Genomic DNA, 27697 nt, shown 5'->3' on the forward strand with positions numbered 1-27697 from the left:
GCGAAGCTCCCTCGCTCCCTCCCCATCGCCTTCGCCCCCGGCGGCTCCCGCTGAGGGGGGCGGCGCAGCCGGCCGCCCCGGAGGAGAGACAAACAGGATGGAGCAGCTGCCTGTGCGCACCCGAGCGCGTCCCCCTCACGGCCACCGGGCTCCAGGAGCCGTGAGGAGGAAGCGGCGCCCCGCGCCGCCGAGCACGGCGGCAGCACCCGCCCCGCGCCGGGCCGCAGCCCGCCCTGCCACACGTGACGGGGGGCCGGCGGCCGCCATTTTGTGCGGGCGTCCCCAAGCAACGCCTCCCGCCCCCCGCCCCCTCCCCGGCCTGGGCTCACCCCGCCCCGCCCCCCCCCGCCGGCTCCGGGGGTGCCTGGCTCGGGAGCGCGCGCAGGGCGGCCGGTGGCGCGCACGCGCGGGGGGCGGGGGGGGGCAGCCGGGGGGGGGGGTGGCCGGGTCAGAGGAGCTGGGGCGCCCGCGCAGGCCGCCGGGACCCCCGGGCCGCCGGCGCCATCATGTACCGCTCCAGCAGCGGCCGCTCCGGCCCCTCGTCCTCGTCTTCCTCCCACCGGCTGAAAGAGGGCAGCTCGTCGGGGTCCCGCGCCTCCCGCTCCAGCACATCGGGGCCGGGGCCAGGCCGCGGCCGGCCTCCCCCGCCGCCGCCTGCCGCTGCCTCCGCCGCCTCCGCTTCGCCGCCGCGCCCCGCTTCGCCCCGTCCCTTGCCGCGCCGCCACCGCTCCCCGTCGGGCCACCGCGGCGCCTCCCGCCGATCCCCGTCGCCGCACCGCAGCAGGAGGTTGCCATCGCCGCCGGGAGGACCGGGGCCCGGGGGGACCCGGGGCCGCCGGGGGAGCGAGCACGGAGACGGCAGCAGCAGCAGCCGGGTAACTACCGCCGTGCGCTGAGGGATCTCGGTGCGGGGCTTGCCCCCTCCCTCGGGGGCTGTCAGGCCGCGGGGGGGGTCCCCGCCGCCTCCGCGGCCCCCGGCGATGGCGGCCACCGTCCCCCGCGCCTTGACGGCGGCTGTCTTTCCCGGCACCGGCCTCCCCACAGCGGTACCCCGGCCCCCCGGCTGTGCCCTGGGGTCAGCCCGCGCCGCCGCCGGCGGAAGGGCGGGAGCGGGGGGCAGCGGGGCCAGGGCCCCAAAGTTGGCGTGGCGGGGTCCTTGCAGAATTGCACCCGCCTCGGGCTCTCCCTGTGCGGAGGGAGAAGGGCGATTTCCCCCCTGTTCCTTAGAGAGCCAAATGGGGGGGGGGGGGGGGGAATCAATTTTAAATAATGCTTTTCCTTTAATTTCCGTTACATTTTTATTTCTCTCTTATCAGCTAGGGCCATTTTAGATAAGGCTCAAAAGTGATGCTATCTTTTGCTAAGGCAAAGGATGTAACTTTTAACCCTTTTAACCACCATTTAACCCTGGTTTGTGCTGTTGCATAAATATCAATTTATGGGAAGATAACTTTTTTAATAGCGTATTGAATGAGTACTTTGAGTTCTTCCTGCTGTCATAGGCATACAAAGTAGACTCTGTTGCAGATTTATATCTTTGAGAAGTATTCTTTGGTAGGCAGTGCTTTGTAGTTGGAGCTGTGCACAAGGTGTTCCAGTCTTCTCACTCAGTCTTGGCAAAATCTGATTTGGGCATGTGGAGCTCTGGTTTGGCATCTGAAGCGATACCATCTTGAATGCAGACACCTTCGTACTAAACCAGAGTGTATAGCTATACTTTTTTTGAGCGAGTGGCATTTGCTCACTCAGTTTTTTTCTTGTTACTCCTTGGTGCAGTGATTGTCTTGTCTGGTAACTGTTACCTGTGGTATGTAGTAGGTTCACTGTGCATTTGTATTGCACTGAAAGAAGAGATTTTCATACTGGGATATTTTAGGCTATGGTTCCACGGTCACTCAATCCAGCATGTGTACAGTTAAAAAGAATGGTACACTCACTTTTTCCTCTCGCTCTGTAGTATGTTCTGCCCCCTCTCCCTTGTGTTCACACTTGTATTTGTGGAGTTGCAGGGTGAGCTGATTTGGGGAAATGATGTGGCTGAAAGTCAATCCAACAGAAGTATGTTGTCTGCTGTGATTTGTTGCATGATAGGACCCCAAGAGAGAATGGGGATTGCCCTTTGTGATGGCGGTACATGGTCTTACTGGATTTCTTTGGAGCTGTAGCCATAGAAGAGATCACAGCTGATTGTAGTGGAGTTAAAATTCAGCTATTGGTGCTATTCATTATTTAATGGTGAGCTGTCCTGAAGGTATGGAAAGATAATGTTGTATTTGACAGTTAAGCCAAGCCAGGCTGGGAAGCTTGCCTCTGGCCATTTGTTTTTAGGCTGTATTTCACCATTATCTCAGTCCTGTAAGTTGTCTGTGGGGTAGCCCTACAAATTGCATTACTAGTAAGACCCAGGTTGAAAATAAGTAATTTTTTTAAAAGGATATAATTTAAAATCTGATTCATGTCAGTTTGTGTTGTGGCTTGATGGACAGTTGCATGGTCACAACTGAGGGGATGACAAACTGGGATACAGGAGCAGAACTTTCTTAAACTGGCTTCACCATCACTCAGTCGTTCATTTGACTGTATCTATGGTAGGCTGTGAACCTGTGCTGGCTCTAAGAAAACTTTCAATGCCAAGTGTGTTGGTGGTTCAGACTTGGAGAAAAAAAAAGCCACCAAAACCCCTGACTTCACAAAAACATTCTTGACGGATGCTATTCTTCCAGTGTTATTTTGCACCCTTCTGGCTCAAGTTACCGTAGTCATCTCAGGAAATTGTTGCAGATTCTTGATGTTTTTCTTGCCTATTCTAATTTCAGAGAAGGATTGAAAAATTATTAATCCTAGAAATTAGGCTTTAGCAAGTTAGCTAGTGCTGAACTGCTAAGCCAAACAGATTTTTTGTTTATTTATAAGATTATTACTGCATTCAAGGAAAACCTTTCTCTCAGAAGCAGCTCTCACAATAAGAGGGACCTTGAGGCAATTAAATATAGCTCTTTAACCTGTATTGTGCCGTCTCTTGCGTATGCTAAAGCGCAGTGTAAGTAATTCTTAGGGTGTACATTATGCACATTTTTTCAATGGAAGTTTTTGTCCACCAAAAGGTGTTTGACCAGCACTACTTCTTCTTTAAAAGTGATGTTGTAAAGCATAAAATACACATACAGGTTGATTTTACTTTTTTGAAGTACTGCTTACAAAATTAGCATTAATTAGAGAAAGATAAAAAGCTGGGATTATGCTGATATTTTCCAAACAATGGAACTAAGTGTGATCAGAACAAAGCAGACAGCAGATATATTGGGTCAGCATGATCGGGTAAAGTTTTAATAAAGTTTTCAGATTTATATGACTTACGTCCCTCTCTCCAGAAGTTTGAGGATACAGAGTTGTTGTGGTTTAGCCCCAGCCAGCAACTAAGCACCACAAAGCCACTCGCTCACTCCCCCTACCCCGATGGGATGGGGGAGAGAATCGGAGGAGTAAGAGTGAGAAACACTCCTGGGTTGAGATAAGAACAGTTTAATAATTGAAATAAAGGAAAACAGTAATAATAATAACAACAACTATAATAATGATAATAATAATAACAATATACAAAGCAAGTAATGCACAATACAATTGCTCACCACCTGCCGACTGATACCCAGACAGTTCCTGAGCAGCAATCGCTGCTCTCCGGCCAACCCCCCCCAGTTTATATACTGAGCATGATGTCATATGGTATAGAATAGCCCTTTGGTCAATTTGGATCAACTATTCTGGCTGTGCCCCCTCCCAATTTCTTGTGTACCTGGCAGAGCATGGGAAGCTGAAAAGTCCTTGACTAACATAAGCACTACTTAGCAACAACTAAAAACATTAGTGTGTTATCAACATTCTCCTACTAAATCCAAACCACAGCACTATGCCTGCTGCTAGGAAGAAAATTAATTATATTCCAGCCGAAACCAGGACAAGAGTGTGGCAGTGTGGAGTTACACAAAGGTGTTAGTAAGTGGCATTTTGGAGCTGTCACTGAAAGGAGATGAATTCAGACAGAAGACTGAGGAAGAGGAATTTAAGCTGCAACGAGGAAGGAGGACTTGGAAGAAGCGAGTATATGTGTAAGGCTGGAAGATGTAGGATGTGGAATGAGGACACTGATGGGGTAAGGGCATGGGGTTGAAATGCAGAAAAGTTTTGAGTACAAGCTCTAAGTTACCGCCCCTACCCTTCATATGAATTGGAGTATGGAAGGAGCAGCCTTAGAGACTTCTTATTCCCTTTTCTTGATTATGGGAGTTGTTTTGGTTGGGTTTTTTTTTGAGATGAAGTGCATGCATTCCCAGGTTATCAGCATCATTGCCCATTTTCTCATCCGTAACTGGGATGCTGACTGCCAGTGGAGCTGTGTATTGGACATTATAAGTACGGATGGTGTTAGTTTCTTAGTAGCTGGGGAAAACTTTGTGGGCATTGGAAGAGCATGGAGTGAGAGCAAACATTTGGGGCGAGTACTGAAAAATGTAATGGAGGAGAGGAAGGTCAGGGCTGTACAGTGGGAGATTTTGGCGGACTTTATTTGTTCTTGCAAGGCTGACACATGCTGCTTTTATTTCCCTGCTGGCCTGCGTGCTTGTTCTTTTTATAGTTTCTCTCAGCTTCTTTGCTTTCTTGTAAGAAAATTGGCTGAAATTAGAGGACTGGAGTATGTTGGGTCAACAGAGAAAAAAGAAATGAAGAGCTGGTATGCAACCTGTGCAATAATATGGCGATGGTAACTGTGGTTTAGGCGCCAGAACAGGAAGGGACTAAAATTCAGTGCAGTGCATAGGTAGGAATGACGAGTGGTGGTGTTCAGTGCTCTGAATGAAAAAGCTGTTAAAACTGGAATTTCTCAAACTGAGAAAAGTATTTGTGAAGTTGAAATACGTACCACCATAACTGCTGTCTCTGGGCAAGTCATCTGTATGGCAGTCATATCCAGTCCTGACATCCCAAACTTTCTAAATATAAACTATTTCTTTCCTTTGCCTAGAAGTTTGTTCTGAGATGTAATCATCACTTTGCTGTCTCCAGTTCCTGGAGATGGTTGTCATGTATGTGCCCAACTTGCCAAAAGTTTTGACGGCAAGAAGATGCCCTTCAAGATAATCACTTCTCGAGACAGCTTTCAAAATTCAGTCTTATACTGGGCACGTGAGCCTTCAGAGTGTGTTTGTATGAGACACGTGCACCTTGTATATGTTGTATCTCAGCCAGGCTGTTGCAGGATCGTATTGTGCTATACAACACAGCTGGCCTTGGAAAGTAATTAAAATGTGTTCTGATAAATGCTGGGATTCAGATTAATGGAGCAAAACAGGAATCACTAGTATGTTACCTTAGGACAAGGTTATGAGCACAATGGATTGTAGTGCAGATTTGTACTGAAAGTGAATTTTGTTCAGGCAGGCGAATTTGTGAGGGAATTCTTTTGCTTTCTTGCTGGAGATATGTACTGTTCTTTTGGTCTCTTGGAGGATCAAGCTGAATCTGCTGCATCTTCTCAGGGTGGATGCAGACAACATAGTGCACCTGCTGCTTGCTACTGCAGTTTTCAGCAGTGAAAGCAATATGCAGTGCATGACTGGTTTGGCAGAACTGAAGCTGGTTCATTGCTTCCTGTTAAGCAGAATCTAAACCATGTTGGTTTAAAAAAGCAAATCAAGTATCTGAGACTCAGGCAGTCTCATCTGTTTCTTACGGAACTCTTCTTACTTTGATCATTCCTGTATTCTAGTGCCATATTCTAGAATGATGTGAGGCGTAACTAGTTAAGCATAATTTTCCAGTAATGACATTTTCTGTATTGAGTATGTGTCCAAAGAAAGGTCTCTGCAGAGGCAGTTAGCTCAGGCCTTCTCTGCTGTAGTTTTTTCAAAGGCAACTTTACTTAGCTCTGGTTTAGGTCTACCAATAATATATAATAATGGTAATTCTATTATAGAAGGTGTTTCTATAGTCACTGGCGTTTTTAGTATTATGTTGCGCTTATCTGCTGCAAGCAGCATGAGGTGAGGAAAACTGTTGAAAACATCACTGCTAGGAAAATCTTTGTTTACACTGGTTTATACTTGGTTCATGTTGTTACTAAAGTTGGAAAGGGCCAGAAATCCAGACACTTTTATTAAGAAATTCCTGGCACTGTTTTTTGTGCGATGTTTGTTTAGCTTCTTCTCCTCTACAAAGAAAAGAGGACAGCAGCAAATCTGGGACTTCTTGAACTTCTCTCTGTTTTTCCACCTTCAAAATGGTGCTTTACGAAATGTATTTTTGAGTTGAAAACTTCCCTTCTAGATAATGTCAATATAGAGTGTGTTATCGGCAGCTGGGATGAGAAACGAAATGTAGTCAATACCCTCCCCTTTAGTAGCTAAAGGCAATTGAAATACTTGGAACAATTGTTCTTCTAGTTTGATTTTTTAATTGATCCATCCACCCCAAGTCTCATATGTTAAGCAGAGCAGAGTCACTTGCCTTTCTGTAGCTGAGATTAAAATTCCCTGATTGATGGGCTTGCACTCTTTCTTCAATTTACAGAGACGTTCACCGAGTCTCCGCTCTGAGTCTTCACTGGAAGAGAGTTTGCGGATTACTGTTGGTAATGACCGGTATTGCATTGGCACACCAGAGCGAAGGAGGCTGCCTGATAGACTGGGCTCACCAATTGATAACCTGAGTGACAGGTATGGTCCTCCACAGATGGGGATTCAAGTTGTATGAAACAGTAAGAACGTGGGAATGGCTGTACTGGATGAGACCAAACATCTAATTAGCCCAGAGAATGCCTAGGGAATGAGGGTAAGAGGGCAAGCATGTAGTGATGCTTCCCTGGAATACTCCCCCAGCCTCCAGCAAGTTGTGGTGCAGGGGATTCCTGAACAGAAGTCGCTGCCTGTGTTCATAGTAACTCCAAACAGGTATTTCTTCTCTGATTTTTGTCAACTGCTTCTGAAACCCATATAAACTAAAAGTGCCCAGAGTATGTTGCAGGTGGGAGCTGCTTCATTTGACATTTCACAGCTTCAGCCACCTTCTTCTGTTTGTTATGAAGCTACCTAGTCCTGACTGAAAGAAAGTTTGTTTATGGATAGCGTAAATCTTCAACTTCCTCATTTATTGGGAGGAATGATCTACTTTCCTGATTTTTGAGAATAGTCTGGCAGAAAGTTCTAGTGTTGCTTGAATAAAATTTATTATTTTGACTTTAAAAACCCTGCAGAAGAGAAGTGAATGTAGTCAATCAGTCTCATACATGATCAAATAAGTGTTAGAATTCTTAGGGTCCCTTAATTGGAATTGGAAAGAAACATAGTTAATGAAGAGACATCTTTTACGTTAAAAATACTGCTGTGAACAGTGAAGTATAAATATTAGTGGATACTGTTTGGAAATTTTTGCCGTCAGTAGGAGAACAGGTATAATCTGGAAAAAGAAGTGAAACAAGAAGACTTTGTGCAATTAAAATAATTTTCTTTGTCTTGAATTGTGAAGTTAAAGATGGCACAGTTTGTGTCCCAGAGCATACAATTGCAGTTTCAGGTCAGGGGTAAGCATCCAATGTAAAAAAAGCACTGTAATTTCTATTTTTGATGCAAATATCTCCAACTGTTAAAAAAAAGAGAAAAAGAGGGAAGTGAGCAGAGTAAGTGAATTTCCTGTCTTTCTCAAGTGTAAGGTTAAGTTTCAGCAGGTGTGGAAAACCAAATGAGAGTTTAGTTTTCAGTACTGTCACTTTTACGCCTTTACCTCAGTTCTGGGATCAGTGTTCGATTTGTAAATCCCCTGTGCAGTCTGCAGTCTTCTGAATGAAATGAGTGCATCTGCCCAGGGAGAGTACAGTGGTTGGAAGGAGCAGGAAATGGTATGCAGGAGAACTGGCACTGCTCTGGCAAATTAAGAACATGCAGGGTGCGGGCGTGTGTTTGTCCCATTGCTTCCTTTTCTCCAGTGAGGTTTTATATTTAACCTGTTTGTGGTTATGATGCATGGTTAGAAGTAACATCAGGTACAGTGGAGTTTATTTTAACATAAGAGTGAAAATGACGAAGAACTTTCACTTTATCTCTATTACAGGACCCATAGATGTAAAAAAATGGCCAGGATAGACTCCTGAGGAGGTATAAAAGTGACAGATGAATCAGAACGAGAATAAGAGAGACCGTGTAGACCTCAGTTTTTAAGTGACTTCACATGTATTTGTAGAGTAGGGATGCAAGAACTCCATGTGGTTACATTTACTTTTTTTTTAATTTTATTTTTTTGTCCAATCTGTTTGTGCTGGCTGCACTTGTCTGAGTGGTGGCCGCTGTCCAGAAGCTTGAAGTGTGTGACAGCCTGGTCACCCCTTAGCTTTTCCAAAATCTTCTAGGTACTGCTTCTGACTTCAAATTTCTTCACTGTTTAACCACTTTGGTTGTTTTTAAAACACACTTTGTAGTCGGTTAAAGACAGTGTTTATCATGCATTTTTTAGTCATGTATATTTTTGCCCCTCTGAGAGGCTGCCCTGGTACTGGGACACTGATTTTATATCTATCACTGGGCTTTAAAGTAGCCCTTTTTGTGAATTGTCATTGGGTTTAATAGTGGGCATACCACATTCTTATTTGGCATGTGGTACATTCTCATTCTCATTCTCATTTAAAAAAAAAAAAAAAAGTGTTTTCTGAAGATGTATCTTCAAATTTTGAAGTAATCTGAGCAAATAATTCTGAATTAAGTTATTCTCAGCTATTTTTGCTAACTATTCTACTTAGAGTTTTCAAGCAATCACTTTTACAAATTATTCTCTGTAATTTGCAGGGCCTTGGGATGGTAGAGAGGTTCATTAGCCTGTAAAGGAAATAAAATGCCAAAGGATGGAAATCAGGGATGCTTTTGGATTCTCCTGCAGCAGTGGATTTTCAGGATGCACCAGGAGAATTTCTCAGGGTGCATGTCCATGTCCATCCTAAAACATCTGTAAGAACTTGCCCCGAGTTTCCAGGGCAGCTGGCCTCCTGCACATGTCTGAGTAAGCGTACTGAATGCTGCTGGCCTGTGACTTCAAGGTCACCTAAGCAGTTTCAGTCTTCTACTTCAACAGATTAGTATTTTTTTGTCTTCTAGAATCTCAGTCTGTGAAAGTGAAGAATATATCTTAACCACTCTCCCTGTTTTCCATCTTTCCCTCTGTCAGTATTTTTAAGACATTCTACTACTCTCTGAGCTGGCATAAGCTATACAGAGCATCCCACCATTTTTTTCATCTGAGGTTAATCCAAAAGATTAGACAGTATCACTGCAGAGACTTGGTCTGTGTTAAGCTGTGCTCTGAAATAGCATTTTTTTGGCATAATATCAAGAGTGACAGTTGGCTTGAATATGCACAGCTCATCTGACTTCCTATTCTAAGACTGTGTGTTAAGGTGGAGTCCTGTTGGTTGCTGACAGCAGAATACCATTATTTATTTCTCTTTCTGTACATGTGAATAAATATGCCAAAAGGTAATAGAATCATAGAATCATTTAGGTTGGAAAAGACCTTTAAGATCATCAAGTCCAACCATACTTACACTAGCTGTAGTTCTCTGAGGCATCATGTCTATGTCTGTGGTCTGTTCTCCTTCTCTGAAACTGCAAATTCTAGTAATTAATGGATTCTGTGTTGGTGAAGGAATTGGGATGGTCACAGTAGTACCACCTTGTATCATCTCTCAGGGATGCAATAGCCTGTAGTGGACATTGCTGGCTAAAAGCACCCAAACCAGTTAAGAGGGATATATCTCTGTTGGACTGTATTTACAGAAAACATTTCAAAGAATCACAGTTTCTGTAAGGCAAGAGGTTCTTTTCCTCACACCTGTATTTAATCTTTGGGTTTTAAATTTGCATCTTAGCTGTTCAGAGTGTATTTGGAACATCTTTCTAGTTGTAAATATAGTAGGTTTGCTGTTCCGTTCTTTCCAAAGTACGATTAAGTATTCCTTCTGGTTTGTCACTGCAGTCAGAGCATTTGAATTGTAGGTGACACCTGGCAAGCATGCATGCAAATTATTTGCACAAAAATCAGCTGAAGGTGTATGGTGAAATACATCTGTTACTCCACCAGGTGTGTTCATGCAGCTTGTATAGGTTTAGCAGGGTCTCAGAAAAGGTGACACTGGGGATAGACATGCCTTTATGTAGGCTGTGAACAGCAACATTTATGTATGAAATTTAATTCTAGCTACTGTTTAGATATTTTCATGCTTTTGGAGGGGATGGATGTACGTAGTATGCTGGAAACTGGAAAAATACCATGTAATACTTTGGGTACTGGGGTATGCCGTATTTTCCTTACATGTTGGGCTGATAAAGCATCTAATAACATGAAATGCTTTGCAATGATGCAGGTTAGAGATAAAGTAAAGTTTTGTGTTGGTTTTGTTCTTAAATATGCATGTGTAAGCTATGAAAATACTCAAGAAAAAGACCTTGTCTGTTTATGTCTGTTATTCTTTAGTCTGGTGACTTTAAAAACTGGGGCTGTAATTTATCTGCAAATTTTTTTGACGATGTCATCTGGCTTGACTTGATTTGTCCCTTCTCAGATCTATGGAGTGACTTTTCCAAGTAGGAGGAGGTGATTTTGAGGATTCAGGCGATTATATATAGTTTATCTCAAGTCAATGTCTTGATCACTCAGGAAAGACATTTCTCTAGGTTTTCTGTCCCATTGATTTCACTTATGGAGCTCATTTGTTTCCCATTCTTGGAGAATCTTGCTAGATTTTTTTAAATACCTGTGAGTAAAAACAGCAGCTGGTATTTTTAAAGTGGTTTGGTTTGTTTCTGCCTGATCTGAAGAACAGTCCCAGAAAAGCTTTTAGGAGTGGGGAAAAAGGCCTTAGTTAAAACAGTACTCCTAATTGGAGGTGTGTGTAGGAATTGGTCCAAAAGAAGATACTTCAAGAGATGGAGCTAGTTATTCTGGTGGTGTGCCAGTTGCACGTCCACTGTGTGTAATAATGCAGGGGCTGGCACTAAGGAATGAATAATACTACATTTAATATCCCTGATTCATAGATACCTTATCAAAAACTCTGCTTCTTTTTGGGTATAGTGGTTCATGTGATTAGTGACAGTCCTGTCTATAGATCTGTTGCAACAGAAAATGTTGCTAGAATTTGTGGTCCTTGTCCACAGCTGAAGATAAAAAGAGGATCTGTTTGCATTTGCCAGTGTGAAACTGAGTTACACCTTGAATAATTCATATGAAATGTGACCTTGGCATCTTGCTGGGAGAGGTGAGGAAAGGGGTTGTGGTCTGAAATATGATAGTAAGGTTTTTAAAAAATGTGTAGTCTTTCTCGTTCACAGAAATCCATCCTATCAATTTTTCAAGGCTCTCCTTCTGCAGTATGAGTTAAATTGTTCATGTCACTGTGTTTGCAGATGACTTCCTAAGAGGAATGTATAGTACCATTAAAAATAAGTCTCCCTCTCTCTCCTGCCCTTTAAGTACATAAAATGTTGCTTCTGTTTAGTGATGGAGATGTTATTCTGAAACTGATTTGGAAATTTCTTACTCTTGAGTAAGACTTAGTTTACTCTGACTCAAGTACATACATTTATTCTGTGCTTCTCTTACACAGGGATGATATGGCTGATGGTCCAATATTCACTAGAGGCCTCTCATGTCCTCGAGGCCTTGAGAGATACCCGTCTCATGAAGATCAACCTTCAAGTCCCTTCATCATGAGACATGACGAAGACTACCGCAACCGAGATGTTTTCCTTCATCGTTCAGATTATAGTCCCCATTATGGTCGTCGAGAAGAGCTGCCTCGTGGATCTGACAGAGATGGTGACAAACTCAGGAAATCCTCCTACCCATCGAGGCCAGAAGAGAGGGGACGAGAAATAAAGCGTCCACGGTATGAAAAGGATGAGAAGATGCATGGTGTGAGTGGAGAGCATCAGGGTTTCTCATCAGGAACACGAAACTATCGTAGACGAAGCCGCAGCCGCAGTAGAAGCCCAAGCCCATCATACCTGAATGAAGAATTCCGAGAGCTTGACCGTGCAAGGAGGAAAAGAGAAGAAGAAGAGCGTAGTAGAAACTTGAATCATGATGTTTCAGGCAGTGGTTATGTGATCCCCGGCTTGACTAACACACTGCAGACTTCTGAGCCTCGGTATACATATAGGCCTGAGGAAATCCCATCCATGCCCAAAAAATCTATTTTGAAGAAACGAGTGGAGATGGAAGTAGAGTCTCCTATTCAGGTTTGATCTCTGTCTGTCTGTCTATATGTTTCTACTTTCCAAAAGAGTCACTTCATGATACAGAATGTTAGTTTGATTTCCAAAATAGAAAAGTCAAATCTTTACTTCTTCCTGTCTTTGAGAGGACAGGTATCTTTTTGCAGCCCTGCACAAGTTAGGATTGCAACTTTAAACGGTGAAGGCATTTAATCAAGATCATATATATATAAAATCTGAGGCAGAGCAAAATATCCTTGTTGAAATTCAGCCCAGGATGCTGAGATCTGGGCCAGCTTTTATAGAAAAGCTGAGTCTTCTTGTACCACAGGCAGTCAGGACATTGATTGAACCTCTCTGTCACAGTATCTCTTTCTTGCTTCTTTATAGACTTAGAGAATTCCTAATGCATCCTCAGTACCTCTGGCTGAAAACATCTTTGAGTTTCCTTATTTTTTTACATTTGGACTGTAGGCTGGGGTCGATTCTACCTAATTTGTACCCAAGCTATAACAACTGAGTCTCAAAATTAGAGCAATGGAAAGATAAGCGGTTGTGACCACTGTGATAAATTGGCTTTTCTCATGTTTTAGGGCATCACTTTTGATCTGCCTGTTGTACTGATCAATGTTGGTTTGACAGTGACATGTTTATCTCAGGAGGTGCTCCAATACTGAGGATCCCATTCTGTACCTATTATTGTAATCCTATTTAACATGGCATTAATTATGCATTTCTGAAGAAGTGACTGGGAATAACCCCAGTGCAGTTGTTTTTACCTGTCTTAAGGTGTTGAAATCCTATTTGTCTGTGATTAAACTTAAAGCATAGCCAAAATTATGTTACAGGGTTTCAATTTAAAAGTTTCAGTTCTTAATGCTTGCAAAAAGTTAATGAAATATAATTGTGATTTTGTGTATTCTCTGAAATAAGCGTTCATTGCTGGACGTGACATTCCAGAATCATTGGGCAACTTGTTTTGTAATCTTCTGTGTTCTCTTTCAAATGTATATTATCTTTTCTAACTCTTTTCTTCAGCTGCGAACTCAAGGAGAAATTAGCATGTTCCTTTGTTTGTTCTGTGAGGTGCATAGTCGCCTCAGAAGGTTCTGTAGTAAATAGTAACTTCTCTCTCTTTCAGTCTGAGGGATTTTCAAGCAGTCCGGCTCCCAGCAAGGATCTTCCTCTTCTTTCTAGTCATTCATCTTTGCCCCAGAGCAACGACACAGCTCCTTTTGCTTCTGAAGTGGAGAACTTTCTCAAACGGTTTAACAAAGACTCTGTTGTGGAGTCTGCAAACAAGGAGTTGCGTGACAGTTTATATGAGTGGAGCCCGCTTTCTGGGGCTCCCAAAGACACTTTCACATTTGAAGAGAAGTTTGGAAGCTTCTTAAGTCACAAGGAAAAGGTAGAACCCAAGTCAGAGCCTGCTGATCGCCATACTGACTTTTTGCTGCCTCACGAGAGGGCCAGTCAGGATGGCAGTGGTTTCTCCCGAATTCTGGGCATGATGGCTGATTCTGTCAGTGCTCAGGAGAAGAGGAGACGTAGTTTTCCTGACATTGAGGATGAAGAGAAATTTCTGTATGGTGATGAGGATGAAGATACCAAAACTGAATCTCTCCCCGTTCAGAAGCCCCCAGTGAGTTGTGGCAATGAGATAATAAGCCAGAAAGTGAGCCCACCTCCTTCTCCTGCTCCAGCTGTCAAGCTGGATCCTTTAGAAGAGTCTAATGCTGAGTATGCGAAGATCCATGACTTACTCAAAACCATTGGACTTGACATTGGTGTTGCTGAAATTGGAAAACTGGCTGTTCGTACCCAGGAACGCCTTCATGGCAAAAAGTTGGCATCTCGTTCTCCTGATCGTCGCTCTTCAGATCCTCGCAGACTGGACCCCTGGGACTTGCGTCGTAGCCGGAGTGACACTCGTTCTCCTGAGTCAGGCCAGCAGCACTCAGCATCACCTCCAGTCTCTTTCCAGCCGTCTAAAGATGCATCCTCTCTTCAGAAATCAGAATATACTAAGAACAAGCCAGTGGGACAGGATATACCTCCATGTGCACCAGAACAGCCTCTTCCTTCTGTCTCTCTCATTCCCTCAGTTCCACCACCTCCTGCTAGTTTGCCACCTACACCTACTTCTGTTTCCCAGTACCAAATTCCCAACTATTCCCAGTTCACTGCCACTCAAATGCCCCAAAACTATCCACCTCCCACAATGGCTCCTCCAGGGTACGATGCATATGGGCACTATATGGCATATGCAGCCCCTGGCTGGACCATGTACCCCCCTGCCCAGCAGCCTAATCCTACACTGCCAGAAGCTCATGGTCTTCTTACTATGGCCATGTCAGCAAACCCCACACGTCCCAACCTCCGGGTGATTGAGACAGTCTCTATGGGAAAGGATGTCCCTGATTTAAAAAGAGATGGTTCTGTGCTTGTTCGTGTCCCTACCACTCCTGCTCATTCCAAAGTGCCCCTTCGTCTGTCTTCAGACCCTCTCAAAAATACCACAGAAAAGATGTCGGATGAAAAAAATCGGGCAGCTCAAAAGCAGAAGGTATGTTATCTATTCTGATACATCAAAATATGTTGGACTGCTTGATTGCTGGGGTAGAAGCTTTTCCTCTTCAGGTGTGCCTTTTTTTTTCCCGAGTGGTTCCAGTTTAAAAGCAGTTGGGCTAAATGTGCTTTTGTTAAAGATTTCTAGGCATTTGTCTGTATTACTCTGTGACAATTTTAAAGAAATGTGTTTAAAATTCCCCAGAGTTGTATGCCTGTAGGTTATGGCTGAACAGATGAAATCAAGCACAAAGTTGAAGTTCTTGGGGCCAGCCAAGATCTTACAGAAAAAACACGTGGTGGCCACAGCTTGGCTTTATTCCATTGAACTTTAGACACTGAAATACCTGAAGTTATCTAGATATATAAATGCCTGAAGGGATGGTATAAAGAAGATGGATCTGGGCTTTTTTCAGTGGTGTCCAGTGGCAGGGCAAGAGGCAATGGGCACAAACTGAAACACAGGAAGCTCCATCTGAACATGGTACGTGGTACAATAATACCATGGTTATACCTATATCAGGCATTCTTAAATACATACTAAAGGATGTCATCATTCACAGTTGCATACAATTTTCCCTCTACATTTGTATTAATTATCTCTTATAATCACAAAATCAGAAGGACTTAAGGGAAACTGTTCTTTACTTGGTGCATCTGACACCAGTTTAGGTTATGGGTGTTAATGTTTTCCTCTTCTAGTTACCTGGTTTGTATGATAGTTAGAAAGTAGTGGGGAAGAACATATTTTAAAATAGGAAACTCTAGTTATATAACTGTCAAAGGACTGGAAGATTCGTGAAAGTTGTTTGGGTTTTCAAACTCATGTCCACTCAATCTTTGTTGTTAAAATAAGGGCATAGAACCATAGAATGATTTGGGTTGGAAGGGACCTTTAAAGATCATCTAGTTCCACCCCCCTGCTGTGGGTAGGGACATCTTTCACTAGATCAGGTTTCTCAAAGCCCCATGCAACCTGGCCTTGAATACTGCCAGGGATAGGGCATCCACAGTTTCTCTGGGCAGTCTGTTCCAACGTCTCACCACCCTCATTGTAAAAAATGTCTTCCTTATGTCCAATTTAAGTCTACCGTTATTTAGTTTAAAACTCTTGCCCCATGTCCTGTCACTACAGGCCCTGGTAAAAAGTCTCTCTCTCTCTCTTTCTTATAAGCCCCCTGAAAAGGGGCTTTGGAAGGCCACAATAAGGTCTCCCCAGAGCCTTCTCTTCTCCAGGCTGAGCAACCCCAACTCTCTCAGCCTTTCTTCATAGGGGAGGTGTCCCAGTCCTCTAATCATTTTCATGGCTTAAACAGGTCCATGTCTTTCTTGTGCTGGGGGCTCCAGAGCTGGATGCAGTACTCCGGGTGGGGTCTCAGAGCAGAGTAGAGGTGGAGAATCACCTCCCTTGACCTGCTGGCCATGGTTTTTGTGCAGCCTGGGACACAGTTTGAGCTGCAAGCGCGCATTGCCAGCTCATAAATAATTTTTCATCTACATATGCATATCTGCATTAGAGACATTCTTTCAGTATAGCTGTGTTAATGATACATTATGTTGGTAGATCTGCTAGTAGAAGAGCAGCACATGGCAGAAGCTGGAAGCTTTTTGCTTACTCAGTTATATCATGCTCCTCAGAACAAATCAGACCATGGAAAGATGGACCACTGAATCCAAGAGAGGCTCAAAAGAAGTCACTTTAATTTTTTGGTATGAGATAACCTCTCTGCTTTTTGTTTGAAGTGACTTAAAGAGGAGTGCTTACACAAAGTGCTACATCAGCAGATAAGTGAGCTTTCACTGCTTGCAGGAATAATAATTTCTTCAGCTGACAGTTGAAATTTTGTTGTCAATGAAACTTGACGCTTCTGGAAGAGCTCTGTTGGCTGAAGGTGTGTGGTTTTCTCCTGCCATGACATAGCCTGGTAGCTCACCTATGCATCTTGGCAGAACTTCTAGGGCTTTGTCTGCACTACAGACATCTTTGGCTTGGGCTTAGTCCACTGTTTTTTTGCTGGGATGTCTTGGAGTATAAAAACTTGCATGCTCCAGTTGATACTCCTATGCTGGCAGAAAACCCAGAATGAGAGAATGGTGTTTTGGTGATTAAAAAAAACCCACAAAAACCCAAAAAACTTGTGGCATTTAAGATGCGGCCTGACTGTGTTGGTAGAACTCCTTCCAGGGCTTACTCCAGGCAGGATCTAGGGATCCTGCCAACATTTACATTGCCATAGTAGTAGTGATTCTCTAGGGAAGACAAGGCCTTAGGTCAGTTGTTGTTTGCTCAAGGGAGGAGTTATCAGTAAGCTTTAAGAGCATTGTGAAGGTAAAAATTTGGGATTTGTCTCTTGAAAAATGAAGCTGGGAAAGAAATTGAAAGAACTTTTCAGGTTTCATTTTAGCATATTGCCTGGTTTTCTTCTGTGACAATCAATGAAAACCAGCGACAAGCAGATTTGTGAGCTCCTCATGCCAGAGTTCACCTTATTGAGCAAGAAACAAACTTCATCCAGGTGTTTTGTTTCAGACAGTTATGCCTGCAAAATATATCTGGTGATACAGTTACAATCAGATTGAAGCAGAAGCCTAAGTAATAGCTAAAATCGGCCAGAGTCAAAGCAGGAGGCAAGGTGAAGGGCTGTGAAGTCTTTCTCACTGATGGAACATGCTAGCTGTAGAGACACTGCATGAGTGTTGAAGAGCCATTTAGGACTGATCTTGCTCACCCCTGTAGAAGATAGTCAGCTGAGCCTAAGTGCCTTGGGAAATGGTGCGACAAACAAAGCAGTTTTGGAGAATACACTGCCCAAAAGAAAAAAATCGCCTTCATATAGGGTTGAAGCATAGGCACATGATATAGTTACCTGCAGATGCAGAGGAAGAGGTGCATTTGTTGTGTTAAAATACTCCAGAACATTTTGAGAATAGTGAACAGTGTTCTGTGACTGGCAAATTGAAGTCTTGCTGTCATTCTTGCAAGACTGATTAACTTGTGTTGGGAAGAGAAGAAAATCAAGTCCCCTTCCAATCTGTTTAGGTGATAGAAGAGAGAGAAAAACTGAAGAATGAACGAGAAGCACGGCAGAAGAAGCTTTACTATCTCAAGACTGAATTGGACAGGCTTCGTAAACAGCAAGGTACAGTGCATCCCCCCTCTGCTTTTTTTTTTTCCACCGGGATGTGTCACAAGTCCTAGTACCTGCTAGGAGAAGTGAAGACCAAAATAATAATAGTCTATAGTTTAAAACTAGTATTTTCATACTCCAGGCAATGCAGAACTCTTGAGAAAGCAGTGACCTAATTACTATACTAAAACTAATTATGTCAAAATTTGGCTGTTACACTGAAGCAAACAGTTGCTCTTGCATCTTCTTCGGCAGCTTGATAAGTTAAATGAATTGCACTTTGTGCATTTTAGTGCTTCTTTAGAAGAAGTGAGAAATAGTAACTGAAGACATGTCATCATGCCTTTCAATTTTTCATGAATCTTATTTGGAGAAGGAAAAGTCCTCTCTAGACAGAGCTGACTTCTTTTATTTTTAAAACTTTTGTTTGGTAAATACTAATTTCCCTCAGATTTGGACAATGATACTTTCAGGATAGAATGTATGATTAACTTTTGCTTGTCTGGTCCTGCAGGGAACAAGTGATTATTAAATTGACTCTCTCTCTTGAGGATTATGGTTCCTCTATTAGAAGTGTGTATTAAAGCAATCCTTATAGAGGTGGATCGTGCAGATTTAGTGATACTGTACCTGAGAGTCAGTTCCATCTTTACAACTTCCTAGTCAAGATCTAGCTGTAATATTTTATATTAGTATTTTACTTGTTACTGGAGTAGTTGTACAGATCTTAAGACAATTTTCCTCTTGCATTTCCAACTCTTCTACTTCCTTGATTGGCTCAGGAGAGATGTTGAGGAAGAAACGTCGTGAGAAGGATGGACACAAAGACCCCTTGTTGGTTGAGGTGAACAGACTACAAGAGAATATTATGAAGGAGATTTCAGAGCTGCATAAAGAATCCGATGCAGCTGACAAGAAGCAGTCTGAGCTTGACAAAGTAGCACAAATCCTGGGGATTAACATATTTGAAAAACCCCGGAAACCATCTGTGGAAACCAAAGATTCCTCGGAGAAGAACAGCAAGTCAGAAAATGCAAAAGGTCTGGAGAAAACATCTTCCTCCAACAAGGTAAAGTCTTCTGGCTTGTGTGCTAATGATTTTCCCACTAAGAGAAGAGGGCACTGGGGAGACAGCTGCTCCCGAACATTTACTAGCGGATCATTTGATGTCATTTGTTATCACATCTCATATGCTGGTTTTGATGGTGCATGCAGGTGAGAGTCAATGTATCAGTGTTTATAATTTCCCTTAGGGTTTGTGCAGTTCAGTACTGGTTTTGATCTTGGTTTTGCTGAGGTGTCATTGGATTGAACAGTATCATGAGTGTTCATAGCTGTTCGGTCTCAGTGCCGTACCAGGAGGACAGACGCTTTTTCTCTACATTTCTGGCATTGCCTGTCAAGGAGGAGTGTTTACAGCAGCAAAGCTCTCTGCAGGTTTGGAGCATGTTGGTCTTCTCACTGGGTGATGGTATTAACAAATTGCAAGACTTACCTGATTGTCAGCTTAACATGATTATTATGTACATGCTATGTATTCTGTCTTAAGAAATGTCAGTATGCATCAGTATGGTCTCTCTGACATGGTCTATACTACTGGGTGCTGGATATACCAAAACAGGCTTACTGCATTTCAGAAGATAGTTTTTACTTTGGAAGTAGTGTATGATAGTAACATCTGAAAGGTTATGCATGTATTCAGGAGATTAATTATCCTGCTTTTCAGATGTTTATTCAAATATGTAACAAATAGCTGATGGTAGATGCTTTTTGTGTAGATCTTACTGTATATTTTTTGCAGAGAGGAAGATGGTAGTAGGGTAAGAGGTATTTCCTACAAGGTCACTGAAATCTGTGTATCCTGTAAACTTTTTCTTATGCTTCATCCTGGTCTGGTTCAGAGAACTCATTAGATGTCTTTCATTTTAAGGCTTGCTTTTGTGTTTTGTTTTTGTTGTTTCTCAAAACGTCACTGAAGTTTGGTATCCACTTACTTTTACAAATCATTTGCTTCAGTCACCACATTGTAAAACTAAAGTAAGCAACAATGGCTGTTAAATTCTACATTGCATTAAGTTATATTGCTTTATTTTCTTGAGATATGGCATGTGTGAATATATTTTTCATTATTTTAACTTTCATTTTTTGTATTGTCCAAACCCATAATGGCTTGATCCCCTTTTCATAGTTCCTTATTTTAACATGGAAAATTCTGAGTTCTGGCCAGGAACATTTAATATTTGCAGATATCCGTAGGCACATAGGACACTGCTTTAGTCTCTAAGATTCACCTTGTCATTCTGATTGTTAACTTTTTTTAATTAAAAGAAAGATGGTGCAGGCCTTTTGACGCTGAGATCGGTTGACGCTACCAACCTAAGGGAAAAAATGTATGCCTTTCTGCTTATTTGCAAGCTACCTTGTGGTCCCTTGCTGCTGAACCTGTGTCTATGTGTTGTAGTTACATACTCAGTGCGGAGGTGAAGCTAGTCTTGTATTAAACAGACAGATCATCCCTTCTGGGCTTTAAATAGTAGCACATTATAAAGGCATCTTTGAGCTGGGGTTAAGCACAAACTGGAGTTAAGAGTTGGCTGTCACCTATCTATGTGAGAAACATTATCCTTTTAAAGTGCTGATGAGATAGTATTTTTATAGGATATATTGGGTGGGTGTCTGTCTGTAAATAACATAAACAATGACACTTCTCAGACATCATGACATCCTTCCATGCATTTCCTGCAGATCATAAGTTGATCTTCTCATTGTTTAAGAGAATGTCAGCTTTGCTGTGTTCTTGCAGACAGAATATATGCAAATATTCACTGGGTCACTTCCTACCCTGCTACAAAGAACTATATTGTATTGGGATATGGATATCTGTGGGGTGCATAGTGGCCTGGGTGTCTCTTCATTGTTTGATTTACAATGTATGTTGTGTGGGGTGGTGTTAATAGGAGAGAATCTGTCCCTTTTTATCAAAAGGAATTTCAAGTAAGGCAGATGTTATTTAACAGTTTTGAATCTGCTTAAGTAAATATGTTCAACACTGATAGTGAATAACTTGGAAATCATGCAACCAGCTTGGGTCTGCTACGTTAACATGCTATTCTTTCCAGACTGCCATGCAGATTAGAAATGATAACATAATGGGCTTTCAGCCATTGAAAATGTAACTCTAAACTCAAAATACATCTAGTACTATCTTAATCTAAATTAGCAGGGCTCATTCATTATCTGTTTCAGGGATTATTTGTTTTGCTACTCTGCAGTGTTAGTTTAGTATTAATTTTGGCTAGAGTCCTGAAATGTCTGTGTATCACTGTACAGGGTCTTTCTGTACAAATCAATGTAAGTGCAAATATCACGTGCTTAAATCACAAGATGCTTCACCTTATATACTTAGGTAATTAACACCATCTTTCTGTTCTTGCTAAGCAACAAGTCTTCTGGAAAATTCAGGAACTCTCAAATAATCTGATAAAGCTGATTGAGTTAAATACTTCCAGTCAACTAATTCTTACTTCCTTTTTCATTCTGCTTTCATGCAAGCTACTTTTACAGTAACTTCTGAATGCTTCTAGGGGAACCATTTTAGGTCTTCTGGGCACTGTTTGGCTAGTATGGTAAATTGGAACTATTCAGGTCTTTATATGAAACCCATAAAGTGGGAAGGGTGCATGCCGTAGGGAATTTGTTCATTTGGTTCCCTGATTACCTACAACCATCCTGCCATTACATCTGGGAGCCTTATTGGAAGCTCTTCACTGCGGCCACGCAGCGTCTTAGTCGGCAATACCAGCTCTCTGAAACAGTGGAATTAGCCTGGGCGCTGAAAAGCAGGTGATATATTTTTTTTTTTTTTGGTGTGTGTGGCTTCTGCTGGAGGCAGGTTCTGAGTTATAGAGCATTATGTCTGTCCTGCCTTGTCTTAGAGAAGTGTTTCCTTTTGTTCAATTTAGGAATCAAAAACTACTAATGAAAAATCCAGAGGTAGAAGCCCGAAGCCAGCAGAATCCTCTTCACAGTCCTCCAAACATCCTTTCCAGTTGGCCAATATTTATGAATATTATGATGCAGGGAACCACTGGTGCAAAGACTGCAATACCATCTGCGGGACCATGTTTGACTTTTTCACACACATGCATAATAAGAAACACAGACAGGTATGTTGCAGGCTTCCTTCACTAAGTGCATTTCATGTTGCTATAAATATTAACACTAAAACATACATCACAGAACTACATGTTACAAGAGAACCTGAAGTAATAATGAACCCAAGAAGTTGCTTATCACATTATTTTTCCCTAATGTTGGACTTCAGCAGTTTGTACAGCTACCGGTGTGTTCCGACTAGTGTAAATGGGGCTTGTGTTCAGTTCACTTGGGAACTAGCATTTGGTATTTGTGTTTCATATGTTTTACCTGTCCTTTGCTATCATTTACATCTTACCCTTTTCACAGGTTATTTTCTCATTATAAATTGCAAAATGGGAGGGGAAAGAGAGGAAAACATAGTTCCTGTAAATATTTGCGCGTTGATTTTAATGTTTGGTGTTCTGAAAGGATTTTAAAAAGGAAAAAGACAAGTGTACTTGCCTTGCCAGTGTAATATATGAGCCTGTATGCCTCTGTCACTGTGCAAATAGACCCTGGATCCTTACAACAGACCTTGGGCTTCGAAGACCCAGAGTGAGACCAAACAAGACTCCATAAAACGCATCGATAAGATAACTGTTCCTGCCAAAGGTACGATATTTTTTTTAACTTGGGTATCATCTCCCTTTGCCCTCCAGCAGGTTCCAGTTGCTCAGAGAAAGGAATTTCAAAACTTTACCTTGTTATAGGAGCACATATAGATACTGTATTATTAGGTAAAAGGCAAACAATTTAATTTCCTGGTTGTTCTTGTGGAAAAGGTCATGAAGCAAGAGTGTAGGAAAACATAGGATGGTTCCTTCTTTTCTTTTTAGTGTTTAGTTTTTTATTTTGAATACCAGGTGACTTTTTCTTTCTCCAGTGTAGTTCTGAAGTGCTTTTTGCTAACATCAGAATTCAGAATACGACCATGAGAGCTTGCTGTGTTTGGGCAGATCTTGTGCAGTACTCCACACAGTCTTGCAACAGACTCTTCTGTTCAATACATTTTGGTAGAGGTGTCCCTGAAAAATCACTGATGAATACTTGGTAGAGTGTGGATACAGAGAATCTGAGAAAGCCATATGGAAGGGGCTGTAAGTGATTTGAAATTAATATAAGATTTAAAATCTGAATGTCTAAATAGGTCTGCCAGTGATCAATCTCAGTTTATTAATGTGTTATGTACTTCTAATAGTGCCCGCTAAAGGAGGATCTGCAGTGTGATAGATAACTGCAGCTGGTTCTGTAGGCACAAGGATGCAGTCTTGCTGAACTTCAATGAAAATACTTGTGTTCTTTTTATAAACCAGGTGTTTAGTATTTGAGCAGAGTATACCGCAAAGATGGAAAAATAGATTAAGATTTTAGGAAGTGTTAACCTACTTGAATAGAGTATAGCCTTAATACTATGGAGAGCACTAAAATAATTTTTTGAATCATAGTAATCAAGCTTCTTCACTTTACATGTTTGCTCCTGGTCGTGGTGTTTCCCCATACTCTAAGCATAAGGAGAGCAGCATTAATTGTTCCAAAAGGAACGTTGCTGGAGGTTTTGCTGTTGTTCTTTGATATGTTTATCTGGCTTTGTTAAGAGCTTGGCATTTATTAAGTTTTGTTTCTCTGATTATTTTCTTCGGCCTTTTCAGGCTCTGAGTTTCTGATTCCCATCACTGGATATTATTGCCAGCTCTGTCATGAATTTTTTGGAGATCAAATCTCAGCAGAGCAGCATGTGAAAAGTCATCCCCACAATGAGAAATATAAGGTTGGTAACTGGTGTATCAGGAGTGAGTCATTCTTTCTGTTAGCTTCTACTTGTTCTGTCTTCCTTTCCTGAAGAATGACATTTGACTCCTCAGAGTATATGTGTTTGGTTATATTCACTACATTCTACTGAACTAAACAAGCAGAACTTCCCACTACATAGAGACTAATCTTTCATCTGCATGAGGTTGAAATGGTGTTTAAGTCCCAGTGTTGATTTTCAAACTCTTCTGTAAAGTGACACCACTGCTGCAAACCACGACTTAATTCACATTAAATTGCAGAATGTGGAGTTTTTAGCACTTAGTGTTGAGATGGCACTTACTGAGCAAGTCAACACTGTTACAGAGCTGATTTTTTTTTTTTTTCTCCTCATGGAAACAGTGGCTAAAATTATGCCATTTATTTCCACAGAAATACATAGATGAAAACCCACTCTATGAAGAGAGGAGAAATCTAGACCGTCAAGCTGGATTGGCTGTAGTTCTGGAAACCGAGCGCAGGCGGCAGAGCGAGCTGAAACGGAAACTAGTCGAGAAACAGAAAGAAGAGAAGGATGAGAAGAAACCAAAAATAATAAAGAAAGAGGAAATAAAGAGCATCCCGGAGCTTGGAGAAGGGACTAGTGAAACTCAAGGCAAAATAGATTCTTCTGGGCGAAAAATGGGTATCAAGCTTAAGCTGAAGAAGGAAGAGAAGAAGGAGGAGAAAAAAGAAGAAAAGAAAGAGGAATCTAAAAAGGAATCACCAAGCCAGACTTCCTTTGGGAAATTCAGCTGGAAAAAGACAGAGAGAGAGGATAAAACCCCAGGAGGAGCTATTCCAAAGGAGGAGAGTACAGAAGGAAACAAAGAGGAGAACAAGTGTCAGTCTGGAAAACCCCATGTCAAGCCCATTGAAATCAAGCTGTCTGGGAAAACTGTTATCCCACACACTAGTCCATGGACACCAGTTGTTTCCACACCAACACCAGCAAAAATTCTACCCAATCTACCAGTACCCACTATGATTTTCAGGAAGTCTACTACTGCAACAGTTAGCAAACCAGCACCTTTGAACACCTTTTTATCCATAAAATCCTCTGGAGCTACGACCAAACCACTGCCTGTGGTAAAAGAAACAAATGCAGATCTTCTGCTGCCTCCAGATATCATCTCAAAAGCTTTTGGAGGAGAAGAAGTAATTTTAAAAGGGGCAGAGGAGGATTTGAAAGCAGCAGAGAAAAGTGAGTCTTCTCAGACTTCTGATATACCACCTCCACCCCCTCCTCCACCAGCAGTCCAGCAGGCAGTCATCCCTGCAGATGAAGTAGCTCCAGGTGTGTCTGAAAGTGAACAGACAATGTTGGCAATGCCTGTGAGACCCCCTCCACCACCACCACCTTCAACTGCTTTCAGTGAACAGGCAAAAAAGGTAGAGAAACGAAACTCTTGCTTAGCCACAGCCAATGCTAAAGATCTCTATGATATTTTCTACAGTAGTGGTGGAAAGGGCTCAGCTGACAGCAAGCTTGCAAGTTCTGCAATTCCAAATGGAGAAAACTCTAACCTAACAAAACCTGCAGACTTACCTGCAAACCCTAGAACAAATAATAGCTCATCCTCCTTGAAAGAGGATTCTCAGAGTGCGGCTGCTGAAGTTAGCCAAGTCCACTCAGCTGAGAGAAGCTCAGAACTGGAGAAAACTGATATTCAGGAGACCTTAATACTTCATACTGAAATGAGCCCTGACATTGAAAATGGTATTCAGAAAGATGTAGGTCAAAAATTTCAGACTCCTCTTTCAGCAGATGTTCAGACTAAATTGAAAGAAGATTCCTCACAGTGTAATAATCAAGTAACAGGGAGTTGGGTTCTTGGTGAGAGTCAGGCTGAAATGAAGAAGAAACCAGTTCAGCCTCAGCTATCGGAAACATCAGTCACAGAATTGCTAGAAACAAAAACTGCTTCTGGTATCCAGATGCCTGCAGAAATTGGACTTGTGGATATAGAGGGTAGAGAGCAGGTAGGCAGTCAGGAATTCTGTGATCTACAGAAAACAGATGTCCAAGAGAAAGTTGGACAGGGAGGTTCAAATAAAATTGTGTTTACTAATACAAATGTCCCTGGTACCTTGGGGGAAGATGCAGAGATGAAAGACTGCAAAGTAAAAGTGGTAAAGCCTGAGCTTAGCTTACACCCAAAGACTTTGTTACCTGAAACACAGAATGAAATTCAAAATTTGGGAAATTCTCATTTGGCAGAGGAAAAGTTAAGTGATAACTGTAGGACTCACTCAGAAACTGATAGTCCAGACTTGCTCTGTGATTCTCAAAACACTTCAAAAGAAAAAGCTTTAATATCAGTAATGACAGAGCAGAATTCTATTGATGCCTCCTTAAAAGATGTAAAACTGAAAAGTGTAGCTTTGGAAGTATCTCAGCCAGGAGTCCTTGGCGAAGCTTCCCGAATTTCAGAAACCCAAAATAAGATTTCAGAATTGACAAGAAGTCCTGGTGAATGGGACACTTCCAGAACTAGTAATGGAGAAGAACAGGATATCACAACCTGTTCTTGTTCTGAAAGTGCTTGGGATCTATCAAATACTCCAAATGTAGAAATAAAAACTGGTTCTAATGAAGTTAGTGCTTCAGAATTGACAGAGGTACGGCCAGACACATGTCTCACCAACACAGAAACTAGAAGTAGCATACTAGAAGCTCAAGAAAAAGTTCAGCCTGAACCTTCAGGCCATGCAGTATTAGATAACCAAACTCAAAGGCAGGAAGTTGCATGGTTAGTCAATGCCTGCTCTGCGAACATTGTTGAACTCAGATCCAGTGTAGAATTAGTAGTTGAAGTTGGAAAAAAATCATTAGGACACACTGGATCTGATGCAACATTAGATAATGTTTTTGTCAAGAGAGATGCAAAAGAAGTAGGGACTGGAGGCTTTTCCAGGACTCGCTCTGATCTTGTCCAAGAGTCAGTAGCTGCTTTATCAGCAGATTTCCATAGGGAGCATCTTTCAGAAGAAGCTGTCCTCTCCCCAGAAACAAAGCATAAGGTTCTAAGAACCTCAGTAGCCAGTGACTTTCATCTGAATACCACTCACTCAGGATTGAACACTGAGCAATCTGAAACTCTCCCTGCAAATGTTTGTGTGGATAACAAGAAAGTTTCTTTGACATCAGAAGATGTGAAACACAGTGAGACTTCCTCCCAGAAAGCAGAGCTCGAGTTCAAAAGCACTGATTTCAGTTTGGGAGATACTAAGGTAAAACATGAATGCTTCAGCATCCTTGCAGCGGGACTTTTAAACGAGAATACAGAAGAAGTCTCAAAACTAGAAACTATTGCATCCATTAGGGTGGAGTCCAGTAAACTTAGGAAGCTGGGCATTGAAAAAACAGTGGATGAAACAGAGATTACTGATTTTGCTACATTGACTTCTGGTAGTCGGGAAGATAAATTTTGCACACGGATTTCTCAAACAGCTATGCCGCAGCTTGGATTGCAGTCCTCAAATAGTGACACTACAGAAGTGGTCATGCCAGTTCTGGAAATGCAGGGGATTTCTCCCATGCCTGAGATCCCTCTGCAAGTGGAGGAGAGCAAAGGTGGCGCTGTTGAAATGCCGTCACTGAGTTGTGACGGAGGCAACATAGAAGGTCAGGCTTCTGGGTGCGTGGAAGCTTTCCTTTCTGGGCTCAAAGAAACACACGGAAAGGAGGGTGGCTCAGGAGGCAAGGGAGTATGCACCATCCAGAGCAAGAAGACTGAGCAAACAGAAAATGCTGACAGTAGTTTGGAAGCTACAACAAATTCAGGAATTGCTGAAAGCTTAGCAGAAAGCCCAGTGGGTTGA

At 42.3% G+C, this 27697-nt stretch overlaps 1 protein-coding gene across 1 annotated transcript; it reads left to right on the top strand.

Moving 5' to 3' along the window:
• The first annotated feature begins 506 nt into the window (after window positions 1-506).
• On the top strand, window positions 507-27697 carry ZNF318 (zinc finger protein 318). Its single transcript, XM_075707245.1, has 10 exons — window positions 507-875; window positions 6565-6710; window positions 11642-12275; window positions 13393-14817; window positions 17860-17959; window positions 18730-19016; window positions 21910-22113; window positions 22597-22696; window positions 23734-23852; window positions 24266-27697. Exons 1-10 carry the CDS (start codon window positions 507-509, stop codon window positions 27695-27697), a joined length of 6816 nt encoding a protein of 2271 aa, XP_075563360.1.

Source organism: Pelecanus crispus, chromosome 3 (assembly GCF_030463565.1).
Source record: "Pelecanus crispus isolate bPelCri1 chromosome 3, bPelCri1.pri, whole genome shotgun sequence".
In the NCBI taxonomy this organism is placed as follows: Eukaryota; Metazoa; Chordata; class Aves; order Pelecaniformes; family Pelecanidae; genus Pelecanus; species Pelecanus crispus.

Coding starts and splice junctions, on each gene's coding strand:
- ZNF318 (XM_075707245.1), top strand. CDS start 507: ATGTACCGCTCCAGCAGCGGCCGCTCCGGCCCCTCGTCCTCGTCTTCC. Junction 6,711..11,641: donor ATTGATAACCTGAGTGACAG/GTATGGTCCTCC, acceptor TCTCTTACACAG/GGATGATATGGCTGATGGTC. Junction 19,017..21,909: donor AAACATCTTCCTCCAACAAG/GTAAAGTCTTCT, acceptor TGTTCAATTTAG/GAATCAAAAACTACTAATGA.